We start from the raw sequence: 27,394 nt of genomic DNA, 5'->3' as shown, positions 1-27,394 counted from the left end.
TGCCACAACCCCGTAAGCCCAGCTTTGCCCAGCGCTGAAGGACTGGGTCCACACACCAGTCCCCGGTGACCGCCGCGCGCGCCCCACAGGGTCCAGGCCCCGCACCCTCCGGCCAGCTTCCTTTTCTCAGGGCTGCCGTAACAGGAACACCTCCCCTTCTTAAGTCCAGGCCCCGCCCCTTCCGGTGCACAGCTCAGCCCCGTCTTGAATCCTCACCTTTCAACTACCCGCCCCGCCTCTTTGTCATCTCAGGCTCGTTTTGCCCCGGAGTCTTTTCGAAAGGGGATATTACGTAAGCACGTCTCGGCGTTGAGACGGCGATATTCCGGCGTGTTTTAGAGCTTCCGGTGGTGGATGTTGATGTCCTGCGTTTGACGCGGTGTTGGGGTCTTGCAGAGCAGCTCCGGGGGTGTCCGGAGGAATTCCAGTGTCTGCTGCGGTAACCTTATCAGCCCGCCAAGATGGCGATGCAAGCGGCCAAGAGGGCGAACGTGAGTATCGGGGCCTTCTGCCAAAGAGGGGGAGGACTTCGCTGTTGGACTTTCTCAACTGCGTGGCGCTGTGTATCTTGCCCTTCCTCGGTCCCCGGGCCAGGGTAGCCCACAATTTGCTATCTTATCATTGGGCGTTCCATCTTAGCCCCATCCTTACGGATAGGCTCCCTGAGCCACGTTTCCGCGTCCACTCCTTTTGAGAGTTCTCTCGGTCTCTTATTCTGGTGTCAGCGATAGTGTTAATCCTACAGCCTTTGTTGCTTGATCTGCACCTGCGAACTGACGACAGGATCTTCACCCAAAAGTCAAAAGCACAGACGAGTCTCCAGTAAATAACCTAATAGCTCACAGGCAACCAGAGCCTGGGATTCTCCTCAAGTCATGGAGCTTTGTGGATCCTTGATTAATGTTTTAACTCAGTGTTTTTGAGCACCGACTATATACCAAAACTGCGAGATAAGAGACAACTGAGAAGTTATATTTATTGAATACCTACTTTGTGCCTGACATAGTCTACACATTGTGGATACAACAGTGAATAAAAGTGTTCTTCTGTTTACATTCTGTTAAAGAATGGGGTGTTATATGGGAACCTAAGAAAAATAGTCCCAGGGGGATGGTAGGTCAGCCATAAGGCTGAGAGATATAGTGTAATGAAGACATAATTAGATATGGTGAGATGCAGAATTTTGGTAACCTTGATGATCATCTTAGCGGATGAAAAGTTGGTCGCAGTGGGATGAAAAGAGGATGAAAGTTAAGAAAATGGAGACAGCTGTTTCCACAAGTTTTCATGTCAATAGGAAGCAGAGAGATTGGATGATGGTTGATATCTTCTCTCTTTCAAGATGTGTGATACGAGGTGTATTTGCATGCCAGAGAGAATGACTCAGTAGTGTGGGGGAAACTGATGATGTGGGAGAAAGATGAAGTAAGTTCAGGAGTTAAGGTTTTGAATAGATGAAGTTTGGCATAGTAATGAGAGGGAGAGGGGTGGATATGGATGAATTTAGATTGATGGGTTTAGTGATATGACTATAAGGTACTTACCATTTAGTCATATATTTTTTCAATAAGGAAGAGCCAAGATCATCTCCTGAGATGGGCAAGGAAGAGGTTACCGCCCAACTCAGATGTTAGAAGGAGTGGTGGTGGTAAGGCTTGAGGAGAAAAGAGTAAGTGTGATACAGTGTCTTACAGAGTGAGAAAGCAGATGTACTAGAGACGTGTATTATAATTGGCAGTGCTGATTGTCTATTTGAAGGCAGTCTTGAATTTTAAGTCTAAAACTTTATTATACTTATTGTTGACCATTTGTCACTACTACTAGTTTGAGGGCAAGGAAGAAGTATCTTCTTTTTCTTTCTTTCTTTTTTTTTAAGTTTATTTATTTATTTAGAGAGAGAGAGAGAGAAGGGAACCAGCACGGGAGGGGCAGAGAGAGGAGACAGGATCCAAAGCAGCCTCTGTGCTGACAGCAGAGAGCCTGATGTGGGGTTTGAACTCATGAACCTTGAGAGCATGACCTGAGCCAAAGTCCACTGCTTAACCAGTTGAGCCACCCAGTGCCCCTCCTCTTTTCCCTTTTATACAGCACTTAGTTTAATGTCTGAAATAGTTGCCAGCTTAATAGTTTTGAGCAAATTAATATCCAGTGTGTAGTTGAATATGTTAATAACACAGGAGTGAACTCTGGATGGGAGATTTATATTGAAGAGTCATCCACTTACTGTGGAAACCATGTGTTGTCGTTAAGAGACCAAAGAGAATGTGGACTTAAGGACAGTATACAAAGGTAAAGAAAAGTCTGGGGGCGCCCGGGTGGCTGAGTCGGTTAAGTGTTCGACTTGATTTCATTTCAGGTCGTGACCTCGTGGTTCAGGGGCTCTATGCTGATAGTGCGGAGCCTGCTTGCAATTCTCTCTCCCTCTCTCTCTGCCACCACCCCCCCATAAATAAATAAAATAAACTTAAAAAAAAGAAAAGTCTAAAAGTAAAATTCTGTTGAAGAGCATATGTTAATGACAAGAATGAGAAGAACTAGCCAGACAGTTGGGGGAAGCCAAGGAAATAGTGTCATTGTTGTCAAGAAAGTAATAGTCAACAGTGTCAGAAGCCTCAGAGAAGTTAAGTGTGATGAGAATTGAACACTGCAGTGAAAAGGTCTTAGTGAATAAGAGCATTTCGTCATAGTGCTGGGGTGGAAGCTAGGTTGTGGTACGTTGATGAGTATCAGTGAAGGAAAGAATATGAAGTAGTGAGTATAAACTTTATCTTTCCAGATGCTTGACTGAGAGGGGAAAAAAACCAAAATAGGATAATAAGTAGAGAGCTAATAAGTTCAGGGAAGGCAGAAACCTTGTCTTTTTTCCTTCACTGTTTAATCCTAATACCTAGCCTGGTATATACAAAAGGAAGGTGCTCAGTAAATATTGATGAATGAACAACGAGGAATCCAAATAAGTATTTAGTTTTGTGTAACAGTTGGCAGGAGATAAGCAGCTGCTCATTGGAGGAATAGAAGAAGGTAATAGTGAAGGGAACACTAAATTCAAGAGGGAGAAGATATCATTAATGTAACAGGTTCTTTTTTTTTTTTTAATTTTTTTTTTTTTACGTTTATTTATTTTTGAGACAGAGAGAGACAGAGCATGAACGGGGGAGGGGCAGAGAGAGAGGGAGACACAGAATCGGAAGCAGGCTCCAGGCTCTGAGCCATCAGCCCAGAGCCCAATGTGGGGCTCGAACTCACGGACCGCGAGATCGTGACCTGAGCTGAAGTCGGACGCTCAACCGACTGAGCCACCCAGGCGCCCCTGTAACAGGTTCTTAAAAAGACCAGATTAAGGGTCATCAGTGGGAGTTTTATTGTGTAAGAAACAGGAAGAGTTCCCTTCATTCCCCTATGTGTCTAAGGCATTGTCGACTTTTAAATGAGGTTGGAAATCCGTGTTTAACTGCACTGCCTGAAAGCGTACTCCCTAAAACGAGAGCCCAGTTGATTTTCTGAAAAGCATGCTATTTTCAGAAAATAATTTCAGATTATAATTCTTATTATTTTTTTAATAATTCTTATTCTTGACTATTATGTTTTTTTGTTGTGTCTTTGTTTTTGTTTTACTGTGAGAATTTATAATTATGAGAAGTTTATTTTAGGTGGTAGCACTCCTGCCCCTGATTACAATAATAGTACATATTTCTCATTTTAGATTCGACTTCCACCTGAAGTAAATCGGATTTTATACATAAGAAATTTGCCGTACAAAATCACAGCTGAAGAAATGTATGATATATTTGGAAAATATGGACCTATTCGTCAAATTCGAGTGTGAGTCTTACTGAGACTTTTGAAATGTCATTTCAGGAAAATGATTGTATAATCTCAATTGTAGCTGACAACAGGGTCTAACCAAGAGCCTAGAGACTAAATAGATTGGAATCTGAGAAATTTATTTATTTATTTATTTATTTTGTATGGAAAAACATGAGACCCTCCTGATCCAGCTCAGTGAGAGCCAAGGATAGTAGTGAAATTAGAGAAGGCTTGAAGCAGTAATGAATGGTTTCAGGGGAATGGATGGGAAAAGAAAGAACTAACATAATAGCGTAACTATTATTTGTAAAGTCAGATACAATACTCTTGTTTTTTTATGTCCATTAACTCTAATTTGCTTTGGTGTCTCCTTTACTCAGAATTTCTGAATAAGTAACAAGTAACTGAAAAAAATGATTTTTTTTTCAACTACAGCTCTTTTTTCTTTTTCAGCTATAGCTTTCTGTTGAAATTTATTTATTTTTTTCTATTGAAGATTTAAAAGAGGGGAGAATCGGGGCGCCTGGGTGGCTCAGTCGGTTAAGCGGCCGACTTAGGCTCAGGTCATGATCTCGCCGTCTATGAGTTCAAGTCCCGCGTCAGGCTCTGTGCTGACAGCTCAGAGCCTGGAGCCTGCTTCAGATTCTGTGTCTCCCTCTCTCTGACCCTCCCCCATTCATGCTCTGTCTCTCTCTGTCTCAAAAATAAATAAACGTTAAAAAAAAGTTTTTTTTTTAAATAAAAAAATAAAAAATAAATAAAAAATAAAAGAGGGGAGAATAATTGCAACATGAATTCGTGTTTTAATCTAAAAATTGGTGTTCATATCTTCAAATGGTATTTATTGAACATCTACAAAATGCCATTTATTGTAACAGGTGCTTTTATTTCCATGACCAGTACTACAGCCCTGTGTGGAGTTGATACTCTGTTTCACAGGTGAGACTATTTTGAGGCCCACAGAGTACAAGTACCTTTCTAGATTCACACAGCTATTTAGTGATAAAACTTCTGATTCTAAACTGAATATTGACACTACTCAGATTCATAGCCACTGACATTCTACTTACCTAAGAGTCCATTTGGAAGGATTTCTTTTTATTTTTTTCCTTAAGTTTATTTCTTTATTTTTTAGTAATCTGTACACTCAGCATGATCCTTATATCAAGAGTCTCATGCTCCTCCCCGACTGAGCCAGCCAGGCACCCTTGACTATCTCTTCCTTAATAAATTTCCTTAATGACCTGAGAGCTTCTTCTTGGCTTTTAACATTCTATGAGATTTTTTTCTTTCCTTTCTTTCTTTTTTTTTTTTTTTTTAAGAACTCTTTGAGATCTTGAGGACTGTCCTTTGAAATGATCACTGTCCCTCCAGAAAGTAAACCAAGTGCTAGCAATACATCATCATTGGTACTCAAGTAGGGATAGAAATGAAGTGTTATAGACTAGCCATTCTCTTTAGGAAGTCTCAGTCCTCTGGATATTTGGTGAAAGCTTTGGACCCTTTCTACAGAAGAATACAAAATTTTGCATATGATTTCAGGGGGTACATGAAACCTAGGTTAAGAAACCCTGTCCTAGACATACAAGAATGTCATACAGAAGATCCCCTGACTTGGAGGTCAGGAAACAAGATTCTGCTTCAGGCCCTGTGACCCTGGACAAGGTGTCCCACTTTTTGGTTTTCTGTACCCTCACATGTAAGGTAATCTAGTGCCTTTCAGTTTTTAACATGGAGGCAGTATGATAAATTTACTGAATTGGTTGTAAGACCTAAGTTCAGATACTAACTGGACATTTGCTAGTTGCATATAACTGGGCAAAATATTTAACCCCTCTGAGCTTCAATTACTTAATGAAACACAATCTTCCTAACCTGTGTTCTTAAAGGAATTCTAGTAAGGATCAAATCAGATCATTCCTGTGAAAGCACTTTGTCATGGAGTATTTCCTTCTCGTGTGTGTTAGCCACCCCTCTCTATGCTCCACAGCACCTTCTGTGAACATCTCCTAACAGGTGATTTTGTTGTTGTCTGTGTATTTCCTGGTCTCCTGCCAGCCTGTGAGCTCCTAGGGCAGGTACCATATATATTCTTTTCATTTTGTGTTGACAGCTGTTGTGCCTGATTCATGTTAAACACCCCAGTTATCTAAGTAAATGAATAATATAGTAAGTGGTTGTACTTGACTTTGAAAGTGTTATAAAATGTATTGATGGTCCACAGTGAGATTAGAGAGAGTTTCAGAAATCCAAGGTAAAAGGACAGATAATTAAGCAGTGGCATGTATAGAAGGCTGCACAGTAGCTCAGGGCCTTTGTACTCTGCTCCCTCCATCTGGAATGATTGTCACCTGGCTCATCTCCTGTCTGGCTCCTCATTCTTCAGGTCTCAGCCTCATCGTCACCTTCTCAGAGAGGTTTACCCTGACCACCCTAGCTTTAAGTAATCCCCTGTCCTCCCATTCATCTCCGTCTGCTTCCTTAATAAGATTTCTTGTCTGTAATTATTTCTTTATCTTTCTCCCACTTGAATAAAGGTCCTTGAAGGGAGGGATGATGCTTGTCTTTTTCACTATTATATTTCCAGTGCCTGTCATACAGAAAGAACACAGTATATATTTTGTAAATTTGTATTTATTTATTTATTTTTTTTTTTTAATTTTTTTTTTTAACGTTTATTTTATTTTTGAGACAGAGAGAGACAAAGCATGAACAGGGGAGGGTCAGAGAGAGGGAGATACAGAATCCGAAACAGGCTCCAGGCTCTGAGCTGTCAGCACAGAGCCCGACGCGGGGCTTGAACTCACGGACCGCGAGATCATGACCTGAGCCGAAGTCGGCTGCCCAACCGACTGAGCCACCCAGGCGCCCCTGTATTTATTTTTTTGAGAGAGAGCAAGGGGAGGAGGGGCAAAGAGAGAGGGAGACAATCCCAAGCAGGCTGCATGCTGTCAGCACAGAGCGTGATGTGGGGCTCAAACTCACGAACAGTGAGATCGTGACTTGAGCTGAAATCAAAGAGTCCAACGCTTAACCAGCTGAGCCATCTAGGCACCCCAAGAACACAATATATATTTGTTGAATAAATTCATAAAAGTTTGGTGTGCAGGAACTTGGGTCTAAATTAATAGATTAAGAAACAGATGTTTTTCTGTTCCCTAGCTGTGTTCATGCTTTATCACATATTTGGCACCTAGCACCAGGGTGACCAACCTTCCCAGTTTGCCCAGGACCATGGTTTCTGGGATGTGGACTTTCAGTGCCAAAATCTGGACAGTCTTGGGCAGACTAGGATGATTGATCAGCCTACCTGGTATATAGCAGACACTTGGTGCTTTGAACTTTTTACTGCTTCTCTTCTATTTTTTTGAAAAAATTTTTAATGTTCATTTTTGAGAGAGGGAGAGAGAGCGTGAGCGGGGAAGGGGTGGAGACAGGATCTGAAGAGAGCTCTGTGCTGACAGCAGAGAACCTGATGCTGGGCTTTAACTCGTGAACCTCTAGATCATGTCCTCAGCTGAAGCTGGATGCTTAACTGACTGAGCCACCCAGGTGCTCCTGGTGCTTTGAACTTTTTAAAGCTCTTTCATACCTTTTACCTTTTTCGATTATTAAAATGTGTAAGGTGTAGGGCAGGTGATACAGCCTGATAACGTTATTTGACACATGAAGCAACCGAAGCTCAAGAGAGATTGTCACATGATTAGGTTTTCTTATTCCTACTCTAAGATTTACCACCAATCAAGAGAATAATGTTGGCTCAGTGCCTACCCTACAGTAGGTATAAGTACATACTTTTAAAAATCAAAGTTACAATATGGTTAAGATACTAGGTTGTTAATTAGGAGCTGGGACACTTGAGATGAGAATCTTTAAAATGGGGTTAGTGCCCATCCCTATTCTAGTTCCTAAGATGTGAGAGGAAGAGATGCTTTTGTTTTGTTTTGTTTTGTTTTGTTTTTTAGCTTCCAGGAGAAAGGATGTATGAGAGAATATGTGGGAGAAAGTAGACCTCCACTTTTCAAATGCTCATTAGCACTTGTTGGGTGCATGGTGTGAGAGTAAAATGAAATATAAGGTCTTCTTTGCCCAGTTAGCAAGAACTAAAATATTAAGGTTTTTTTATGTTTTATTCCAAAGGAAAAATAGACATTTTGGCAAAATCTTTGGAGCAGTGTTTTTTTCTTTGGGTATTCCCCAACTTTCATAGCTAATGCATTGATCCCCCCCAGCTAATGCATTGTTAAAAATTAGAAGTGAAAAGTTGGAGCACCTGTCTGGCTCAGTAGGAAGAGCATGTGATTTTGCACATTGGTTGTAGAGATTACTTAAATAAACAAACAAACAAATTTGTTTTAAAAAGGTCCAGGGGCACCCTGGTGGCTCAGTTGGTTAAACCTCTGACTCTTGATTTCTGCTCAGGCCTTGATCTCGCATGAGTTTATGTGAGTTTGAGCCCCACGTCAGACTCTGCGCTGACAGTGCAGAGCCTGCTTAGGATTCTCTCTCTCGTGTCTCTCTCTCTCTCTCTCTCTCTCTCTCTCTCTCTCTCTCTCTCTCTCTCTCTCTCTCTCTCAAAATAAATAAACTTAAAAAAAAGAAAACTTAAAGAGGTCCAAAAGTTGTTAGACTATCCCCAGAGAGTAAGGACTATTACAAAATCCCTCTGTAGCCTGACAGCCTGTAAGCATTCAGTGACACCGGCACCCTCCCACCGCCCCAGCACCCTGTATCTCTTCCTAACCCTTTTATAGGAAGCATAAACTGTGACCGGGGCCCAAGACTGTAGCCACATCCTAGGTCACATTTAAAGAGGTACCTCCCCTTCCCATGGCCTGCTACCTTTTCTTGACCCTCTGCAGGGACTATGGCAGACGGAGAGGCAGCCCACAGTCTTAAACCTTATTCCACAGTTGGCACTGGGTGGCTAGAACACAGATGGAAGGGTCCATCTTTATCACACTGGGAGCATAAGCTGAGTGGGACCTGTGCCCACTGCCCCCACTGACAAGCACATGGCCATCTGCTGCCTGCAGTTTGTTGCTCTTCACACTTCCCTTTCTCCCCGCCGAAGGAAGCTGGTGAGGTGAAGAGAGGAGGTGGCAAGGAAAACTTACACAAGCAGCAGCTCCGAATCCATGAGCAAGGTCCAGCTTCCACTCCCAGTGACCTTCCAGCATTCTCCTCTGGCAGGCAGATAATCCCAGCCATAAGCACACGCCCTCCCTCTGGTCTCTGCCAAAGCCGAGCCCTTCTCCCGAGCCAGACAGGGCTGTGTAATGCATGAAAGTGCATACATTATTAACGTATGTATGAAAAGCTGGGAGCTGACTACCGCATTTTAGAAAGGCAGTGAGTGAATCTTCTAAGCGGGAGAAGCCACGTTAATGCGACATTAGAGAACATCCTTTCCCAGCCATAAAGGATTAATGGCTGTCTGTTTTCCTAGATAGCATAATTTTGCCATCTTGGTAGGGGCTTCCCTCCAACCCCACCCCGCTCTACAGACACAAAATAGGTTTTATTTTTATGGATTTGGTAAACCTTAGTAGAATACTGCTCAGAAACATGGAGACGGGCTTGTCTTGGGAGTATTGAAACTAATAGTGAGATAAAAAATCAAAATCTTTAGAAACAAGGGACTAGTAACAGGGTAATAGTGTGGTAAATAACTTAAGTTTTCCTTCTGCTGCGTAAATGCACACTAAGAAAAACCTCATTCTAGACTTTGATGACTGACTAATAGGAGCCATCACCCCTAAGTACGGTACTTTTCAGCTGGAGACTGGGAACTGGTTCTTAGTATGGGAAGTAAGAAAGACTGGAACAGTGTACACGGAAGACTGTGACAGTTTCAAGCTGGTTCTTTGGTAGCTGCAGCAGTAGTCCCGACACAGCAAGTTCAACCTGTAGCTGTTTTACTTAAAAACAAAACAAAAATTACCTCAATTCAAGAAATAGTAGGCTTATCCAGCATACCTATCTATAATGTTTATTTCCTCTAATGGTGTTCAGGTTGATCTCAAAATACTTAAAACTTCAACTTACTCTCCTTAATCTTCTCTGGTTAGTGGTTTAAAAGACAGTTGTTATTCAGCTATCAATGCTCTGGTTAATTTTTTTCCCCACAGTATTTATTAGTTTATTTATAAAGAGAAACTATTCGATAGCCCAGTATTCATGTTTCATAGTCCAGGAACACAGGTCAGTGACAAAACTCCATGGAACTCAACCCAAAGAAATTCTTTATATTCTAAAATCACTTTGCACTCTGCAAGATCCCAGTCTTCTTCGTCCCTTTAAAATCTTTCATGGAATCGTAATTTGTGTAGAAATCTCCATATCCTTCTTTCTTGGTTTGGCCATAGCAAACTTAAAGAAAGCCACAACCCCCAGGGAATGCTCTCACATATGAAATCACAGGTGCTTGGCCAGAAGGCTTCACATCTGAGGTTTTGTCAAAGACTGGAAGTCATGGTAGTTATTCTCGACACCAACCTCAGACCCGTTGTCCTTCCTAACTCGGGTAAATGTGTATTTTAATTAAGTCTGATTTCATGCTGCAGGGGGAACACACCTGAAACCAGAGGAACAGCTTATGTGGTCTATGAAGACATCTTTGATGCCAAAAATGCATGTGATCACCTTTCAGGATTCAATGTTTGTAACAGATACCTGGTGGTTTTGTACTATAATGCCAACAGGGTAAGTATTAGTCACTGTCCTCATCACCCGGGGAGCCCATGTAAGAATTAGTGTACCGTGGGGCGGGTGGGTAGAGTGTACTGTGTGTTCTTTTCTGGCTAGTGCTATTGGTGAAATTCATTTCACCTACACGTCAGTAAGTTAACTTTGGTGCTTACCACATTTTCAGGCATTTCAGAAGATGGACACAAAAAAGAAGGAAGAACAGTTGAAGCTTCTCAAGGAGAAATACGGCATCAACACAGATCCACCAAAATAAGCGTTTTCTGCATTTTCATTTTGGACTAAAACCCATGAATAACCACCATCACCCTTTTTTTGTTTTTAAATTAATACTGAATGTTGTGATTTCTTAATTGAGATTCAAAACAACCTGCTTGAAACTTTGATACCTGTTAGAATATGTTATGTGAATAAACTTGTAGCTTTTTGTAAAACATGTCAGTGTTTTGTCTGGAAATTTCCCCTCTTATTTGATCCCAGAAAAAAGACAAATCCGTAGTTGAACCGTATCAAGAATTGTTTGATGGTAGGTGGTCATAGATACCAAGCTTTTTTTCTTAATGTTTATTTATTTTTGAGACAGAGGGAGAGCACAAGTGGGAGAGGGGCAAGAGAAAGAGAGAGAGGGAGGGAGGGAGGGAGACACAGAATCTGAAGCAGGCTCCAGGCTCTGAGCTGTCAGCCCAGAGCCTGACGTGGGGCTTGAACCCACGAACTATGAGATCATGACCTGAGCAGAAGTCAGATGCTTAACCGACTGAGCCACCCAGGTACCCCCAGACCAAGCTTCTTTAGAGCAGAGACTTTTCTGTATTCTTAATGCCTCTGGTGTCCAGCCCAGTGCTTAACCATCGTGGGAAATTTCTACAGTGCTGTCATTTATTGAATGTTAACAACTCAGTGAAGATAGGTATCTCCATTTTGCAGGTAAGGAAACCAAAGCTCATTGTGTTGGTTGAATGAATAAAATGCTTACATAAAAAGTTGCTGTAACATCAACCAGTATTAACCACGCCAATACATTTGAATAATACTTGCTTTGCAGTTAACACCTTTGTCAATATGGGTACCCTGTCCTTGAAACAGAAGTCAGTTCTATAAATGGCCATTCAGGTGACAGCACATTGTTAGAGATCTGAGGGTGAGCTTCTTGGGTAGTGGTGTTGGTTGTTACATGTCTAAGACTGTATTGTGTAGTCTTTCCCTTTGGTTAACAAGTGTCTGTAAATATCTTGGACCTTCCCTCATAGTATATCTTTGCCATAAATGGAGTATTTAATGCTTGTTCTTATATGCTCCCACAGTATGGAAATTGTATGGTTTTACATTCACCACAGCTTGGCAGCTTGGAAGATAACTATAATTTTCTCTTTATAGTTTAGGCATGGCCAAATGGAAAAATGTGGACCGATTGTTTTGGATATAACTATAACCCCAGATCAGTTTGAAGGGTATAAATGCTGAATCATTTAAATGTATAATAGTATCTACTTTACTTTTAAATGCATTTAGCTTTAAGAAAATATGCTGTTTTAAACTTTGGGTACTGTCTTGCCAAAGCCTACTATTGAAAATGAAGAAATTACCCTTGTTTTTAATTACTAATAAGTCAGTGCTTTTTGAAAGCACTATAAAAGAGGAGAAAGAATTATTTCTAAGAAGGGCAGGGAGATCACAAAGGAGCCATAGCTTTAATTTTCTTATGAATGCTTTTATGAATTCCTTATAATTTGAGTAATGCATGGTGCCCCTTTAGGTATTTACTAATGTAAAATAATTTTCTAAAAGGCTTTTTGGTGGGAGCCTGGGTGGCTCAGTTGGTTAAGCATCTGACCAGCTCAGGCCATGATCTTACAGTTCATGAATTTGAGCCCCATATTGGACTCTGGAACCCACTTCAGATCAGCTGTCTCCCTCTGTCTCTGCCCCTCCCCATCTTGCGTGCTCTCTCTCTCTCTCATAAAAATAAATAACATTAAAGGCTTTTTGGTAAGGGGAAAACAGACTTACAGTGTGCTTGTGTCTACATGGCAGACTGGCTTGCCTCGAGGGCAGTTGTTTTAAGTTAATAACCAGGGAAAATTGCTTCTATTGACAATGATGGCCAGTCCATCATTTGGATTAGTCTATCTGTTAGCTGAATTTCATGACCTACGGCTAAGAGTTTTAAAAATTCCAGTTATTTGGCAATTTTGTGGCCTGTCCCAGTTAAGTTATAAGAACTTGAATTCTGTAGATAAATATTGAGCACCTACTCTGCCAGGTCTGTGTGTGCTTTGATGCTGAGGATATACTTAAAATCAGTCCACTGCACCAGGCATTGAAGGCTCAGCTTTTCAAACTGCTTTTAAGAGTGCAAGGGGTGGGGCGCCTGGATGGCTCAGTCAGGTAAGCGTCCGACTCTTGGTCCCAACTCAGATCGGGATTTTGCGGTTCGTGAGATCGAGCCCAGTGTCAGGCTCTGCGCTGACAGCGTGGAGCCTGCTTGGGATTCTCTCACTCGCTCTCTCTGCCTGTCCCCTCCACATGCACTTTCTCTGTCTCAAAATAAATTATAAAAAAGCACAAGGGATGATTGTGTTCCTGCACGTGTACGTGCATGCTCATATGCGTTTTCTTATGAATGCGTAAGAGCTGCTAGAGTTACTTTGTGTCTACCCAGGTTAAATTTTGAGTTTCTGAGAAAGATTTTGTACGAATAGATAAAGTGTTGACAAAGAATTTGAAAATAACTGGTATGACATGGATCTCATCACCACTCCTGCTGAACAACTTTCAGTGGCTTTCACAGGACAATGTCCAAACTCATTAGCATGGTGTCTCATCATTTTCTGCATCATCTTTTAAGAGCGCCAGGAAAGCAAGGCCTGCAAAGCCTAATGTATCCTTTTCAGGTGCTAGCCAGTAGTTACTTGCATTGGTTGGTTTGTTTTTGTTCCCTTAGTGGGTGTCTCTCATTATCACCTAGGCTCTGAATACTCTGAGACCTTATACGACTCCAGAGTGGACACCTGAAATGGTCTTTGGTGCCATTTTAAATTTTATTCTCCGGGTGTCACAGCAGAAAACATGAGTATGTCTCAAAGGCTAAGTTCTGAGAAATTATCAGACATTTGTGTCGTCAAGGAAAGTGAGGAACAACGATACTCGAAAGGAAGGAGTACAGCACCCTCTGGTCTGCTCCTGTAACAGAAGTGAGTCCAGAGACTGGGTGATTAAAAACAAAGCAACCCCAGGGAACCTGAGTGGTTCAGTTGGTTAAGTGTCTGCCTTTGGCTCAGGTCATGATCTCACAGTTTGTGAGTTCAAGCCCCATGTCGGGCTCTCTGCTGTTGGCACAGAGCCTGCTTCAGATCTTCTGCCTCCCTCTCTCGCTGTGCCTGCCCCACTCTCACACACACTCTCTCTCTGTCTCTCTCTCTCACAAATAAATAAATAAACTTAAAAAAGTAAAGCAGTCCCTTTCTCACTTCATTTTCTCCGTAAGTACTGCTAACTTCTCAGCCTCTCCTCAATCTTAATTCCAAGTCCTGACAGAATAACCCTGACTATGGCTAAGAGCTTTCCTCACCTGTGTCAAAAGAAAAATCTAACCACATTGCCCCAGGCTCCTTTGACAAACACACAACCCACCAGCAATAAGTGGGAATTTCCACAAGTTACAGTAAATACAGATGAAAATAAGCAGTATATGTGAAAACAAGTTCAGAATCCTACATTCTACTCCAAAGTAATTCCCCAATGGGAGGGCAAATCTAGATGAAACTAAGCAGTAAATACAAAAACAAGCTCAGAATCACACATTCCTTTCAAAAGTAACTTCCCAGTGTGAGTTAGTGTATGGCTCCAAGACCTAACACACCCTTCATTTGTTCAGGTGCACAGTGAGTGTTTTTCCATCTGGGTCGGGAACTCCTCTAAGTCCAAACAGACAGACATTGCAAGGTCACATAAAGTGCTCAAATCCTATGCTGGACTGCTAGCAGTTTGAACACGATATATTCCTTTAGTTATTCAGAGAAGAATTCTGAGCCTGTGAGGTGAGGGCAAGTTAATACTTACCCTGTAGTGCTTTTTAGAGGGTTGGTGGCAACTGTATTTAAAAATATATCAGGGCACCTGGGTGGCTCAGTCGGTTGAGCGTCCGACTTCGGCTCAGGTCATGATCTCACAGCTCGGGAGTTCGAGCCCCGCGTCTGGCTCTGTGCTGACAGCTCAGAGCCTGGAGCCTGCTTTGGATTCTGTGTCTCCCTCTCTCTCTGCCCCTAACCCACTCGCATTCTGTCTCTGTCTCTCTCAAAAATAAATAAACATTTTTTTTTTAATTAAAAAAAAATATATATACAGAACAAGGCCCGGCATGTACAAATACTCACATCATAGCTATTATGTTTATTATCATTCCTGGCTACTTGGAAGTCTCCTTTCCACTCTTTCCCAAGGGCAACTGGCTTATGCATTCCTTAAAGCACTTCCTTCCTACAATAAGGATGGACAGGAATTTGTCAAGCACAGAGCCTTTATTTTACATATCATTTCCAAAGAGGACATTGTGTAAGTCAGCAGCCAACAGAACTTCTAAGTGAGAAAGTAACAGCAAAGGTAACTGGCTCAAGTCCCTCTGTGTATACCATGTACATTTCATGTCTGAGCACCTTGTGTGTCTGGCTTAAGTAAGGCAGTGTAGATTGTGCGAACAAGAAATCTGTGTTCTGCGATCAGAAATGGCTACTGCATGCATCACGCAAAATGCACAACCTGAAATGTTTTGATTTGCAACCGAAGTTTCCTTAAGCAAAGATGCGCGTGAACAATGACGAACACATACAGAGCAACTTGGGCAGAGAATGGATAATGCCGCGGGGCAGTGAGGTTAGCGCGCTGATCAAGAGCCCCAAGCAGGAGGAGCCGTCCCAGTGGCAGAGCAGGCTAGGAGGGTGGGCAGCAGCCATCTCCAGCCACTTCGAGCTCCTTCCCGCCTTCACTCTAAGTTGAGCAGCTCCACGTCAAAGATGAGGGTGGCATTGGGAGGGATGACACCAGGGTGGCCCGTGGCTCCATACGCCACATCGGGGGTGCAGGTCAGCTTCGCCCTCTGCCCCAAGCTCATCTAGCAGGGATGGGGGCAGATGGGGAGAGGAGAAAGAGGACCCAGCTTGATTTAAAAGAAAAAAGTAAGATAGCTATGGCATTTTCCCAAACTATCCTCCTGATAACCCTGAAGATCTGAGATGAATTTTCTGTGTGGCACACTGAAGTGATGCAGAATTTGGATTCTGTCTCAGACTAGCAGAGACTTCGCTGTGGGGCACTAACTTCCACAAAGTAGTCCCAAATTCATTCATCTGACAACCACTGCTGGTTATTCATTTAGCGCATGGCCTGAACACTTCAAGGTATTCCTAATTGTTCCTCACCCCCTTCCAAAAGAACCTAAAGAGGGTGTATAAACAGCACATGTACACGTACACAATCGAGGAGGTAAGAGAAGCAGTCCATTAAAGACGTTAAGCAATCAGAGGCCACCGCAAGGAGGCGAGGGCTAAGAGACCTACACTAAAAGCACCATATGACTTCACAGACCGAGGGAGAAGAGTGTGAACCAGGGCTCCACACAGCAGTCATCAAGAACGTCTGGCATTGGTCGGACAAATGGTGAAATTTGAATAAACAGATCTAAAAATTTTAATAACCAACTCAAACATTTGAATGTATTGGTTAACAGTACTGCATCAATGTTAATGTGTAATTGATCACAAATTAACATAATGGGATCGTTTTACCATGGTTATGTAAACTGTTAACATTTGGGTAAAGAATATACGGGAACTATTTCCGTGATATTTTTGCAAGGTCGGAAATTACTTTTTTAAGTTAAAAAAAAAAATACCTTGGCTCACCACCCCCCTCCCCGCCCCCCAACTCTCTAGCTGCCTCAGTCCCAGACAGCTGGTAGCTCGTAGCTAGTTCTGAGCAAGCCCACAGGGATGTGCTTGGAATGAGAGCCCCAGTGACTTAAAGTCATGCTGGCAATGAAAGGGAAGGAGTGGGGGCACAAAGCCAGTGGCTGAACCTAGATGGCGTCACCATGCCGTAGCAGTAGAGTCAAAGCAGTGGCGGTCTGTGATAGGGCAGGGGCAGTGTACCGAGCCCAGACTCCAACTCCTCAAATCCCCCCTAATGAGGATCCTCATCCTACCTGGGCTGCACCCTCTTCAAAACCCTTGATGACTTCCTGTTTGCCAATTCTGAACTTGAAAGGTTTGTTTCTGTCTCTGGATGAATCAAATTTCTTCCCATTTTGGAGCATTCCTGTGAAAGCAAGAATAGGGTGGAAAAGAGCTGTGGCCATGAGTTAACACCCCATTCTGGGTCCCCATGTCTAAAATGGAATTCCTATTCTGTACAAACCTGCGCCTCTTCAGATCTCCCTGCCCGTCCTGTTGCCCAAGCAAGAAACCCAGATACCTCACTCTGCCTTACCCACCCCCTCAATATGGCCTATCACTTAGTCCTACATGTCTTTGCAATCTACCTACGTTCTACACGCTCCATTTCTACTGCCACCACCCTGGGACCACACCAAGTCACCATCATGTCTCACTTGTGCACAGGAACACCCTCTAACTGGTCTTTCTCTCCACTCTCACTCCTCCTTTCCAGTCTCCACTCGGTACCCAGAATGACGGTCTTTCATAAACATGTATCTGATCATATTACTCTCTTGCTTAAAGGGATAGCAATATCCTCTTGTCAATAGCTCCCTGTGGCAGAATCCAAATGCCTACACTGGGCACAGGCACTTCAAGATCTAGCTACTGCCTGTCTGATAACCCTCTCTCTGCTCTCCTCTTCCTTTCCTTCCTCCCATGTCTTATTCAGGTCACACCTTTCTCAAATACCTTTCCCAAATACCTCTCAAATATACCTTTCTCAAACACCTCTGCACTTTACAACTTTTTCTGTGCTACTTCCTCAGCCTAAGGATGTTTCTGCCTCATGTTGAGTCCTCACCTGTTTTCCCCCAACATGCAAAACCCAAAGGCCACATCATCGGCGCGTGCATGGCTCAGTCAGTTGCTAAGCGTTGGACTTTGGCTCAGGCCATGATCTCGCCCTGTGTTGGGCTCTGTGCTGACAGCTCAGAGCCTGGAGCCTGCTTTGGATTCTGTGTCTCCCTCTCTCCTTCTGTCCCTCCCTCACTTGTGTGCATTCTCTCTCCCTCTCAGAAATAATAAATAAATAAACTTAAAAAAATAAAAGATTCTCTCTCTCCCTTTGCCCCTCTCCCCTGCTCATAAAAAACAAAACAAAACAAAAAAACAAAGGCTACATCATCCCCGCCACCCCCCTGCAATGAACAGAGTAAGGTGACCCAGCCAGTCAATGGTGGCCCCCACACCCCATAAAAAGGGCCTGTTTGAATCTGGAACACCCCAGTGCTGTCTCTAACAGTCTGCAGCCTCCCTTAGCCAGGTGTCATCCCTGATGTACAAATATTGTCTCATTCCAGCTGTCTAAGGCTCGAGAACTGTATCTTTCTCTCTTTTTAAAGTTTATTTGTTTAAGCAATCTCTGGACCCAATGTAAGGTTTGAGCTCACAATCCTGCGATCAAGAGCCACGTGCTCCACCAACTGAGCCAGTCAGGTGTCCCTCAAGAGCTGTTTTGGTATTTTTAGTTCTTATCGGTGACTAGTTCAAAGGTCAGGCCTGTAAACAATGCTCTTCCATGATTTCTTTCTGCAGCCCACAGACCATGACAAAAGCCAATTTGGGACCAGAGAAAGATCTGGCCTGTAAGTTCAGAGACTGGATACTGACTTCATTTTGGCACTAACTCATTGTGTGAAGTTAGACAAATCACTCCCTTTCTCATGGCTTCAGATATGCCATGTTTAACATGGGCGGTCGGAACAAGCTTAATGTCTGCGCGTCCATGATTCCACGTCTTCTAGTTCCTACAATTTAAATATATACAAGGGAGAGTATTATTTTCCTACTTTCTAGGTAGAATAAATTGGACTCTTGCCCTGGGTATTAAATCAGGCAAAGGAGAAAACCCTTTACTAAGGAGGTCTTACAAAAACTCACGCATACACACAGGTTGCTAAGATACTCCAATACACATAGATGTTCACATGTGCTCATGGGCACCTAAGCACACACATTCAGAAGAAAAACCCTGATGCTCAAACAGATGCTAAGAAAATATTTAGATCCACAAATCTACATATAATTACACAGACATATACTTGGACATATACACATATGGATAAACACACACACACACACACACACACACACACACACACACACACTCCATTTGATAATTGACTTCCTCATTCCCCAATTTCTTCAGATTTCATATACTTCAGACCAGATACAGTTATCTATAGCTACAAGTTCAGCCAAAACAATTCAGCCTAGAAACAGACCAACATCTATACGGTTACTTGATTTGACAAAGGTGTCACAGCAATGCAACAGATAAAGGATATATTTTTTTCAATTGCTGTTGCTGGATCAACTATATATCATATGGAGAAAATTAACCTTGAGCCCTACTTTATGCACACACAAAAAAATTCCAGATAAATCACAGATGTAAGTATGAAAAATAAAATAATAAGGCTTCTACACGATAATAAACAGAAGAATATCTTCATGACCTAGGAATAGACAAAGACTTCTGAGCTGAACACAGAAGTACTAACTATAAAGGAAAAGATTGATACGTAGGACTTCATTAAAATTAAGAACTTCTGTTCAAAAAATGCCATTGAGAGAGTGAAAAGACAAGCCTTGGCATGGGAGGTGACTGGAATCAGTATAACCAACAAAAGACTCATATTCAGAATATGTAAAAAAAACTCCTTTAAATCAGTAAGTAAAAGGCATCCAACCTAATTTTTATAACTGGACAAAACTCGAGCAGACTAAAGAGGATATTCGAATGGCCAGTAAGCACATGAAAAGGTACTCAACTTCATTAGTCATCAGGGCAATGCAAATCAAAACCACAATGAGATACACTGGGCACCCACCCGAGTGGGCCAAAAACAAAACAAAAAGGTGATAATGGCATATGTCGATGAGGATGCAGGGGAACTGGAGCCTTCCTACATGGCTGGTGGCAGTGGAAATTGGCACAACTACTTTGAGAAGCTGTTTGGCAGTATCTGTTAAAGCAGAGGATATGTACAACCCTATGCCCAAATAACTCCACTTCAGGGTATATATCTAAACAAAATGTGTACATACGTGCACCAAAAGACACCTACAAGACTGTTCAAAGCAACAGTATTCATAACAGCCAAAAACTGTCAGAAACCCAAGTGTTCATCAATTCTAGAAAAGGTAAATTGTGGTACATTCATATGATGAACTGTAGGGGAATAAAAAAGAACCAATGACTCTGGACAAATCTCACAGACATAGTATTGAGTGAAATAAGCCAAACACAAAAGAGTACATACTCTGTGATTCCATTTATATGGTATTCAATAACAGGCCTAGCCAATCGATGGGGACAAAAGTATGAATGCTGGTTACCTTCAGGGAGGTGTAATGACTGGGAGGAGGCAGGAGGGAGATGCCAGGGGGTGCTGGAAATGTACATGTCGATCTGGGTGGTGGTTATGTAAGTGTGATCACTTCGAAAAATTCCATTGAGCTGTACATCTTAGATTTATGTCCTCTACTGTATTTATTTTTAATTAAAAAGTTTACCAAAAAGTCCCCTATAATCTCCTGCTGGGTTTGATGAGACGGTCCCTCCCCACACTCTTGGCTGATGCTAGTGTTTAATGCACATGGCCTGCTCCCTGTATCTACTCTGAAAAGTCTTTGCAAAAGGATGTTGTGGTTTTAGTAACTTGATAAGCACTGGTCTGTCTACAACATGTAGAACAGATAAATCAATTACACAGGTCAGAGGCCCCAGGGGACTCATGGTAATTAGGCCAGTCACAGGGAGATAACACACAGCTCTAGCTCACTGACGCCAGCCACTGGCAACACAGCTGTTGAGAAATACCCACACCGTCTGCCTAGAATTAACCTGGCACTTCACACTGGCCCAGAGAACTGCTAAAAATGGCCCCATCTGAATACGTCCTAGGAATTAAACTGGCCTTGCCGTCTGCTAAGTGGCTGTCACCAACTTTGCCACATTGGGAAGCAGGTCACAAGGCAGAGCATTCACTTCTCTTGGAACAAATACCTGCTTGTCTTCCTGCCAGCAGTCCTCAGGAGCTCCATCTAGAATGTTCCTCAGCCCACCTGACCTTCCAATACAGAGCATCCAAGAGGGGTCTGCAGAGATGTGGGGCTCTCCTGCAAGTCCCACAGTGCCCTGAGACAGGCACTGCTGTTGCCCCAGCTGTCACACTGCAGCAGAGCCTCTGGATGACTTGGCTCTGCCACTCCCCACAGCCCCAAAGAAGGAAGGAATCCTGCCTTTTCACCTTTGTGTCCCCAGTGCCCACACAGCATCTTGCACACAGTAGGTGCTCAATAACAGCACGCTGAATTGAACAATCTATTTCTGAAAAAAGAAAGGAAATGCTGAGGAAGTCACCCTCCCCTTCTCTAATAATATTGTAGGAGGAAAAGGGAGCCTGCAGGGAAGATCAGGGCTCTCAGAGCTTCAAGAAGGGATTTCTAAATATCAGACAGAACAAGGAGGGCCAGGCTCCACCCTGCCCACAATGGAGGGAAGGGAATGGAGGTGCTTGGCCCAATTAGAGGCTGGCTCCACAGATGGCTCCTGCTGGTACAAATGGGGAAGGGGTAACCTTGCAAGCCCCCTTTCCCATGCCCACAAGGCTGGCTCGAGAAGTAGGGGACAACTGGTCACAGGGAGACTTCGCTACCTTGGGCTTTAGGCTTGATCTAGGGAGCAGATACTTCTAGAGAGGAGTAGCAGAGGAGAGACCTCCCTTGGGAGAGGCAGGTCTGGATGAAGGCTGAGGGAGCAAAGCCTACCTGTGTAGTGCACCACACACGTCTGTCCCTTCTTGGGGAATGTCCTTCCTGCAAGGAGACATGAAGGCAGATGAATGAATAGGGCATTGGAAAAAGTCACTTGGGACATTCAGATGTGACTATGACCCAGAGCTCTGACCCACATTCCCCTCCATACCATGGAGATGCCCACAGCTCTAGTTCTGGCTCTGTGCCTTGTATGAGGCTTTTTATTTGATTTGAACTTTATTCCCTTGGGTTCCTCAACTATGCTCTCTCCTTTCTATCTTCCTTTCTTAAAATTTTTAAAGAATGTTTATTTATTTTTGAGAGAGAGAGACAGAGCGCGAGCAGGGGTGGGGCAGAGAGAGAGAGACGGAGACACAGAATCCAAAGCAGGCTCCGGGCTCTGAGCTGTCAGCACAGAGTCCGACTAGGGGCTTGAATGCAGGAGCCATAAGATCATAACCTGAGCCGAAGTCAGATACTTAACCAACTGAGCCACCCAGGCACCCCATTATTTTCTTTTCTTTGATCATTCCTTTTACTTTCCTTCATCCATTCCACAAACATTTTTTTAAGTTTATTTATTTATTTTGAGAGAGAGACAGAGAGAATAAGTGAGGTAGGAGCAGAGAGTGCGGGGATCCCAAGCAGGCTACATGCCGTCAGCACAGAGCCCGACACGGGGCTCAAGCTCATGAACTGTGAGATCATGACCTGAGCCAAAACCAAGAGTTGGACACTTAACTGACTGAGCCACCCAGGTGCCCCCATTCCACAAACATTTACTGACAGCCTACTATGGACTAGATTCCAAAAACACAGAGCAACCTATGAACTCATGGTGAAGTTAGGGAAACAGATCCATAAATAATAGATTACAATGGAGGAGGATGACTGCAACCAAGGATTAATAAGCATAATCATTCACAAATATTTACAGAGTATCTACTATATGCAAAGCCTGGGCCTGATTTCAGGGACACAGCAGTAAACCATAGAGACAAGATCCCAACTTCTTTGGAGTTTACATTCTAATGGGGTGAAACAAAACAATACACAAATAAACAAGACAACTCTAGATTATGATAATTCTTTAAATGAAATAAACACAATGATGAGTTAAAGAGAGATACAATGGACAGACCATTTTAGAAAGGGTGGTTCAGGATGGCTTCTCAGAAAAGGTGACATTTGGACTGAATCTTGAAGGATGAGCAAAATGCTGGGGAAAGCACTGCAGGAAGAGGGAGCTCCAAGGGCACAAACATTGGGGCAGGAAAGGACTGGAGCATTTGCAGAATAGAAAGGAGGCCTGGTGCCTGGAAAGAAGAGAGGGAGAAGGAAGCAAGTGGGAAAAAGCCAGATCATGCCCAGCATTGCAGAGCCGGATTTAATTCTAAGTGCAACAGGAAGCCACTGGAGGGTTTTAAGCAAGAGAATGACATAATCTGAATTAAGATTTTATAAGATCACTCTGACTGCTGTGTGTAGGATGGACGATTAGGTGCCTGTTTCAATAATCCAGACAGGAAATCAATTATGGCTTGAATTAACGTGGTGGCAGCAGAGAAGAGAGCAAAATAGATATATTTGGGAAGCGGGACTGACAGGGTACACTAATGGAGTGGAGATGGGTCTGGGATGAGGGAGAGGGAGACATCGAGTACAACACTTGGGTCTTCAGTTTGGGGAACTGGATGGAGAGTGGAACTAATTCCAGGTGGGGAAGACTGGGGAGGAGCAGATTTGAACAGTTGGCAATTTAAAAAAATATATATTTTTAACGTTTATTTATTATTAAGAGACGGAGCATGAACAGGGGAGGGGCAGAGAGAGAGGGAGACACGGAAGCAGAAGCAGACTCCAGGCTCTGAGCTGTCAGCACAGAGCCAACGCGGGGCTGGAACTCACAAACCGCAAGATCATGACCTGAGCCGAAGCCGACTGAGCCACCCAGGCGCCCCGAGCAGTTGCCAATTTTGAGATGCCTATTAGACATCTCTCTATCTTAGAGAGACATAAACTCTATCTGAGTTTATGTTGCAATAGGCAGATGGAGTTATCTGTACTGGAGCTATAAATCTGGGTGGAATTTACCAGGCCACAAGCCTGGGTAACAAAGCATTTGGGAAGCTAACAAGTGAGCCAACATGTAGAGGACTCTATGGGAGTCAGGGAAAGCATCTGAGAGGAGATCATGGTTCAACTGAGTCTTAGAAGATAAGCAGTTTGCCAGAGGAAGTAAAGGGAGATAATCTGGGAAGAGTGAACAACATGTTCAAAGGCCTAGAATCGAGCTATAGTGGGATCCCTGTCTGGCTCACCGCTCTAACCCCAACTACATAGTACACGTTCAATAAATATTTGCAGAATGACTGGCGTGTTTAACAAATTTGCAGGCAGCCTGCTAAAGCTAGGGGAAATGGTGGTAGTGGGGGTTGCTACTGGTAGGAAGAGATGAGGCTCTGGTGTGGAAGGTAAGACTCAGCCGGACTACCATCTGTCTGCAGAAGGAGATGGAAGATTCATTAAAACACGAAGCGGGGGGTGGGGAGGGTGAGGAGCAGAATGGGACAGAACAGTCACATATGCATTTTAAAGAGTCCACAGGCTACGGTGTGAAAAATAGGTGGTGAGTTAGGGAGGCCAGATGGAAAGCAGAGAGGTGAGACTGAAGGTGGTGAGCCCAGTTTAGAGGATATGCGGAAATCCAAGTGAGAGGTGATGTTGGCCTGAACCAGGGCAGGGGCTACAGGGATGGAACCCAGAAATTTTCAGCAGAAGGACTTGAAAGGACTTGGTGTGGGGCTCGACCAAGACGGTGTCCCCAATGTAACAGTACAGTAGTTTGGCCCTTCTGTGCTTTCTTGGCTCAAGAATTTAGACTGTTAAAAGTAGAAGGCCAAAGCTCTTTCAGGCTTTCTCTAAAAATCTAATCTCCCTCGGGGTGCCTGGGTGGCTCAGTCGGTTAAGTGCCCAACTCTTGATTTCAGCTCAGGGTTCCTGAGACGGAGCCTCGCATCTGGCTCTGCACAAACATGGTGGAGCCTGCCTGGGATTCTCTGTCTCTCTGTCTCTCCTCAGCTTGTGTGTGTGCACACTGAGGGTGCACACTCTCTCCCTCAAAATAACTCTAAAAGCTACTATAAACCACGGAAGGGAGAAGAGGCCTGCAGCCCCCTGGCAGAACTCAATGACAGTGCCCTGGGGTGTGACAAGGTGTCAGGGAGATGCCTCCTGGGACCCAGCACCATAGTTCCCAGCTGGGTCAAAGAAGTCTGTACCTGATGGGTGATCAGGGTAGTGGCTAGGATCTAGGAATCACTGCCTTTTAACGAGGAGGGTGGCCTGGAACCCTGAGGTCCTCTCATTTCCTAGAGAAGGTGGGGGTTGTCAGTTATGTCTCACGTGAAATTTGTCTGTCAAATTCTGCTGCAGAAATGGGGACTCTGGACTGGATTAAGTTTCATTTAAAAAATTTAAAACTGGCTATTCCTTGCACATCCATACCCAATTATACAAGAGATGTCTGGCTTGGGGAAGTGAGTGGTGCCAGTCCTGGGGACAGGGAAAAGGCAATACAGAGGAGCGCTTGGAAGTGGGGAGGACAAGGAGAGTTAGTTGTTTTGGACTTGCTGAATTAGGTATCCGTGGGACATCCAGATAGAGGTCGAGCAGCAGCTGGATAAATGGACCACCTTCAACTCAGGTCGGAGATCTGAGCTGGAGGCTTAAGTTTGGAGGCCATCGGTTTGCAGACGGTAATGAAAGCCATGGGAGTGTACAGGATGGCTGGAGAGGCTGAGTGGGGCGGGGAGGATAAAGCGAGATGCAGAGGCGGAGGGAGCGCTTCTTCCTTCCCAGACTGGCTCGGTCCCCACAACGTCTCACCGCCCAGCCCACAGGGGCCGCCCGACCGGAGGCCCGGAGGGGGGCGCATTGGAAAGGGTTGCCCCAAACAGAAGAGAACCCTTCCAGCTGTTTCCAGAGCTCACCTAGCAGGGCAGGGAAAGCAGAACTAAAAGCCTGCCCTGGGAAACCAGCAGTAGCGGATAACCGAGAGGTTCCAGCCGAGGCAGCGGCGGCCCGAGGCCCCCGGGGCGGTGGCGGGCCGCAGACCCCCGCCTCCTGGCCGCCGCCTTCGTTCCCCTAGGTGAGCCGGCGCGGAAGGGGATGGTGGAGGATCGTCTGCTAGATTCCCAACAATCCTTCCTGGGATCTCCTCTCACCGCCCTCATCCTATGCCCGCCTCGGATTCAGCACCCTCCGCGCCACCTCTGAATCAGACCCCCGCCCGCCCGGCTCCGCCCCGGGACCCTTCCTCCTCCCCCAGCTCGGCCGCCCGGTACCGTCTCCCGGGGAGATGGTCTCGATCTCCACGCCCATCGCAGTCCCACTGGCCCCGCCTCCGAGGGTCCCCGCTGCTGCCCCGACCCCGGCTCGGCTCCGGCCCTGGCCCCGCTGGCTCTCCGACTCGCCTCCCCGCCGCCACTGCAGAGCCGGAGGAGGTGCGGCGGGAGTCGGGACCTGCGCGGGGAGGGGCCACGGGGAAGGGGGCGGCGGGGCGGAGCGGCGCGGAAAGGTGGGGTCGGCTAGGGCGGGGCCCGGGGGAAGGGACCCTGAAGCGGCTGCTCCCGAGCTTGCCAGGCTAAGGGTCGTTAACTGGGGAGGATGGTGAGGGAGACATGAGACACGCGCGCATCCACCCACCCATCTATCCATCCATCCATTTATCCATCTATCTATCCATCCGTTCAACACAAATTTACCTAGCATCTACTCTGTGCTAAGCTCTGGGGAGTCAACCCGGTCCCACAGACTAGGGGAAAGCCGGCAACTAAACCAACACTTTAAGTAGAAACGCTCACTGCCTTGGAGTTCAGGACGTTATGGAAGCACCTGAGAAGTACTTACTACTCTAGTTTGGCTGCCGGGATTGCAGGAGCAATCTGGGGATGCGAGGTGCGGGGGAGGGGAGGGTGGGAGGAAACCAATCATTACCTTACCCCAATCACCCTCAATCCTCATTCAAGCTTCCCGCCTCGTTCTGCCCCACTCACAGGTAGGTTCCCACCTTTCGAGGCAAAGAACTGCGCCCTGCTGATGACAGTTAAATTGAGGTAGAATCCATGTCGTCAAAGAACGAAATTTGTGACGGGTGGGGACACAGTTAGTTACAGCATGGTTGATTCCTGCTGTGGAATGAATGAATAAGTTACAACTTAAGCTCCTCTTCCACGCCAGACCCTTCACCTCTACCCAAAAGAGTCCCAGGAATCTGGAAAGATATCTTTGGAGGAGGTAACATTTGCTTGAAGAATGAATGGAACTTTAATTTTTCTCTCACTCATTGTTCCAAAAATCAGTGTGAAAGTAAATGGCACTGGAATATAAGCACGGGGAGAAAAACCTGAGTAAAGGCAGCCAGAGTGGGCCCTGAAAGTGTTCTTCTTCCATCCGCCCCACCCCCATTCCCCCAGGTGTTTAGGTAAGAGATTTTAGGTTATCAGCATCGCTGAAGTACCAAAACTGGATGTTTTGTTCAAGAAAGACGACGGTCAACTGTACTATGAGGGTCAGGATCTGAAATTCCCCATCGGCTGCTCCATGGCATGGCCCAGAGTCTCCAGGTGTGTAGCTGGTCTAAAGTCTGGTGTCACACTAGGTCCCTGGGCTATGGCCAGTAAGCGTAGAACAGGACAGGTCTATGGACAGGCTTCAGTGAATGCACCATGTTTTGTGTACGGATAAGAACATTTTTCTGGGGAGATTTTATCACATTTTAAAAGAAGTCCTCAACACCTTCCCATTCCCCTGACCCCCATCTCCTCTCCAAAGTTAAGAAACCGTACTCTAGGGATCCTATACCCCTTTTCAGACTAAGAGAATCGAGAAGTGAGGGAAGG

General features: G+C 44.6%; 2 protein-coding genes and 1 long non-coding RNA gene across 5 annotated transcripts; 2 read left to right on the top strand and 1 right to left on the bottom strand.

Annotated features, from left to right (window-relative positions):
- Positions 1–215: 215 nt before the first annotated feature.
- SF3B6 (splicing factor 3b subunit 6) lies at positions 216–10,956 on the top strand. The gene is made up of 4 exons (XM_058682658.1): positions 216–491; positions 3,704–3,822; positions 10,374–10,512; positions 10,682–10,956. Exons 1-4 carry the CDS (start codon positions 462–464, stop codon positions 10,769–10,771), a joined length of 378 nt encoding a protein of 125 aa, XP_058538641.1. The 5' UTR covers positions 216–461; the 3' UTR covers positions 10,772–10,956.
- On the top strand, positions 4,575–8,347 carry LOC131484456 (uncharacterized). Its single transcript, XR_009248259.1, has 2 exons — positions 4,575–6,429; positions 6,673–8,347. It is a non-coding gene; the product is annotated as an uncharacterized LOC131484456 (long non-coding RNA).
- Positions 8,386–26,029, bottom strand: FKBP1B (FKBP prolyl isomerase 1B). 3 transcript variants are annotated; one of them, XM_058682659.1, is made up of 4 exons: positions 25,838–26,029; positions 21,504–21,551; positions 16,715–16,827; positions 8,386–9,079 (listed from the first exon to the last, which is right to left on the bottom strand). In XM_058682659.1, exons 1-4 carry the CDS (start codon positions 25,872–25,874, stop codon positions 8,921–8,923), a joined length of 357 nt encoding a protein of 118 aa, XP_058538642.1. In that variant the 5' UTR covers positions 25,875–26,029; the 3' UTR covers positions 8,386–8,920. The 3 variants fall into 3 exon arrangements, with proteins under 3 accessions (XP_058538642.1, XP_058538643.1, XP_058538644.1); XM_058682660.1 differs by lacking the exon at positions 8,386–9,079 and adding an exon at positions 15,017–15,625; XM_058682661.1 differs by lacking the exon at positions 8,386–9,079 and adding an exon at positions 15,558–15,670.
- Positions 26,030–27,394: the final 1,365 nt, after the last annotated feature.

Source organism: Neofelis nebulosa, chromosome 9 (assembly GCF_028018385.1).
Source record: "Neofelis nebulosa isolate mNeoNeb1 chromosome 9, mNeoNeb1.pri, whole genome shotgun sequence".
Taxonomy (NCBI): Eukaryota; Metazoa; Chordata; class Mammalia; order Carnivora; family Felidae; genus Neofelis; species Neofelis nebulosa.
The sequence above is the reverse complement of the archived record's forward strand: the minus strand, read 5'-3'. Positions and strand labels throughout refer to the sequence as shown.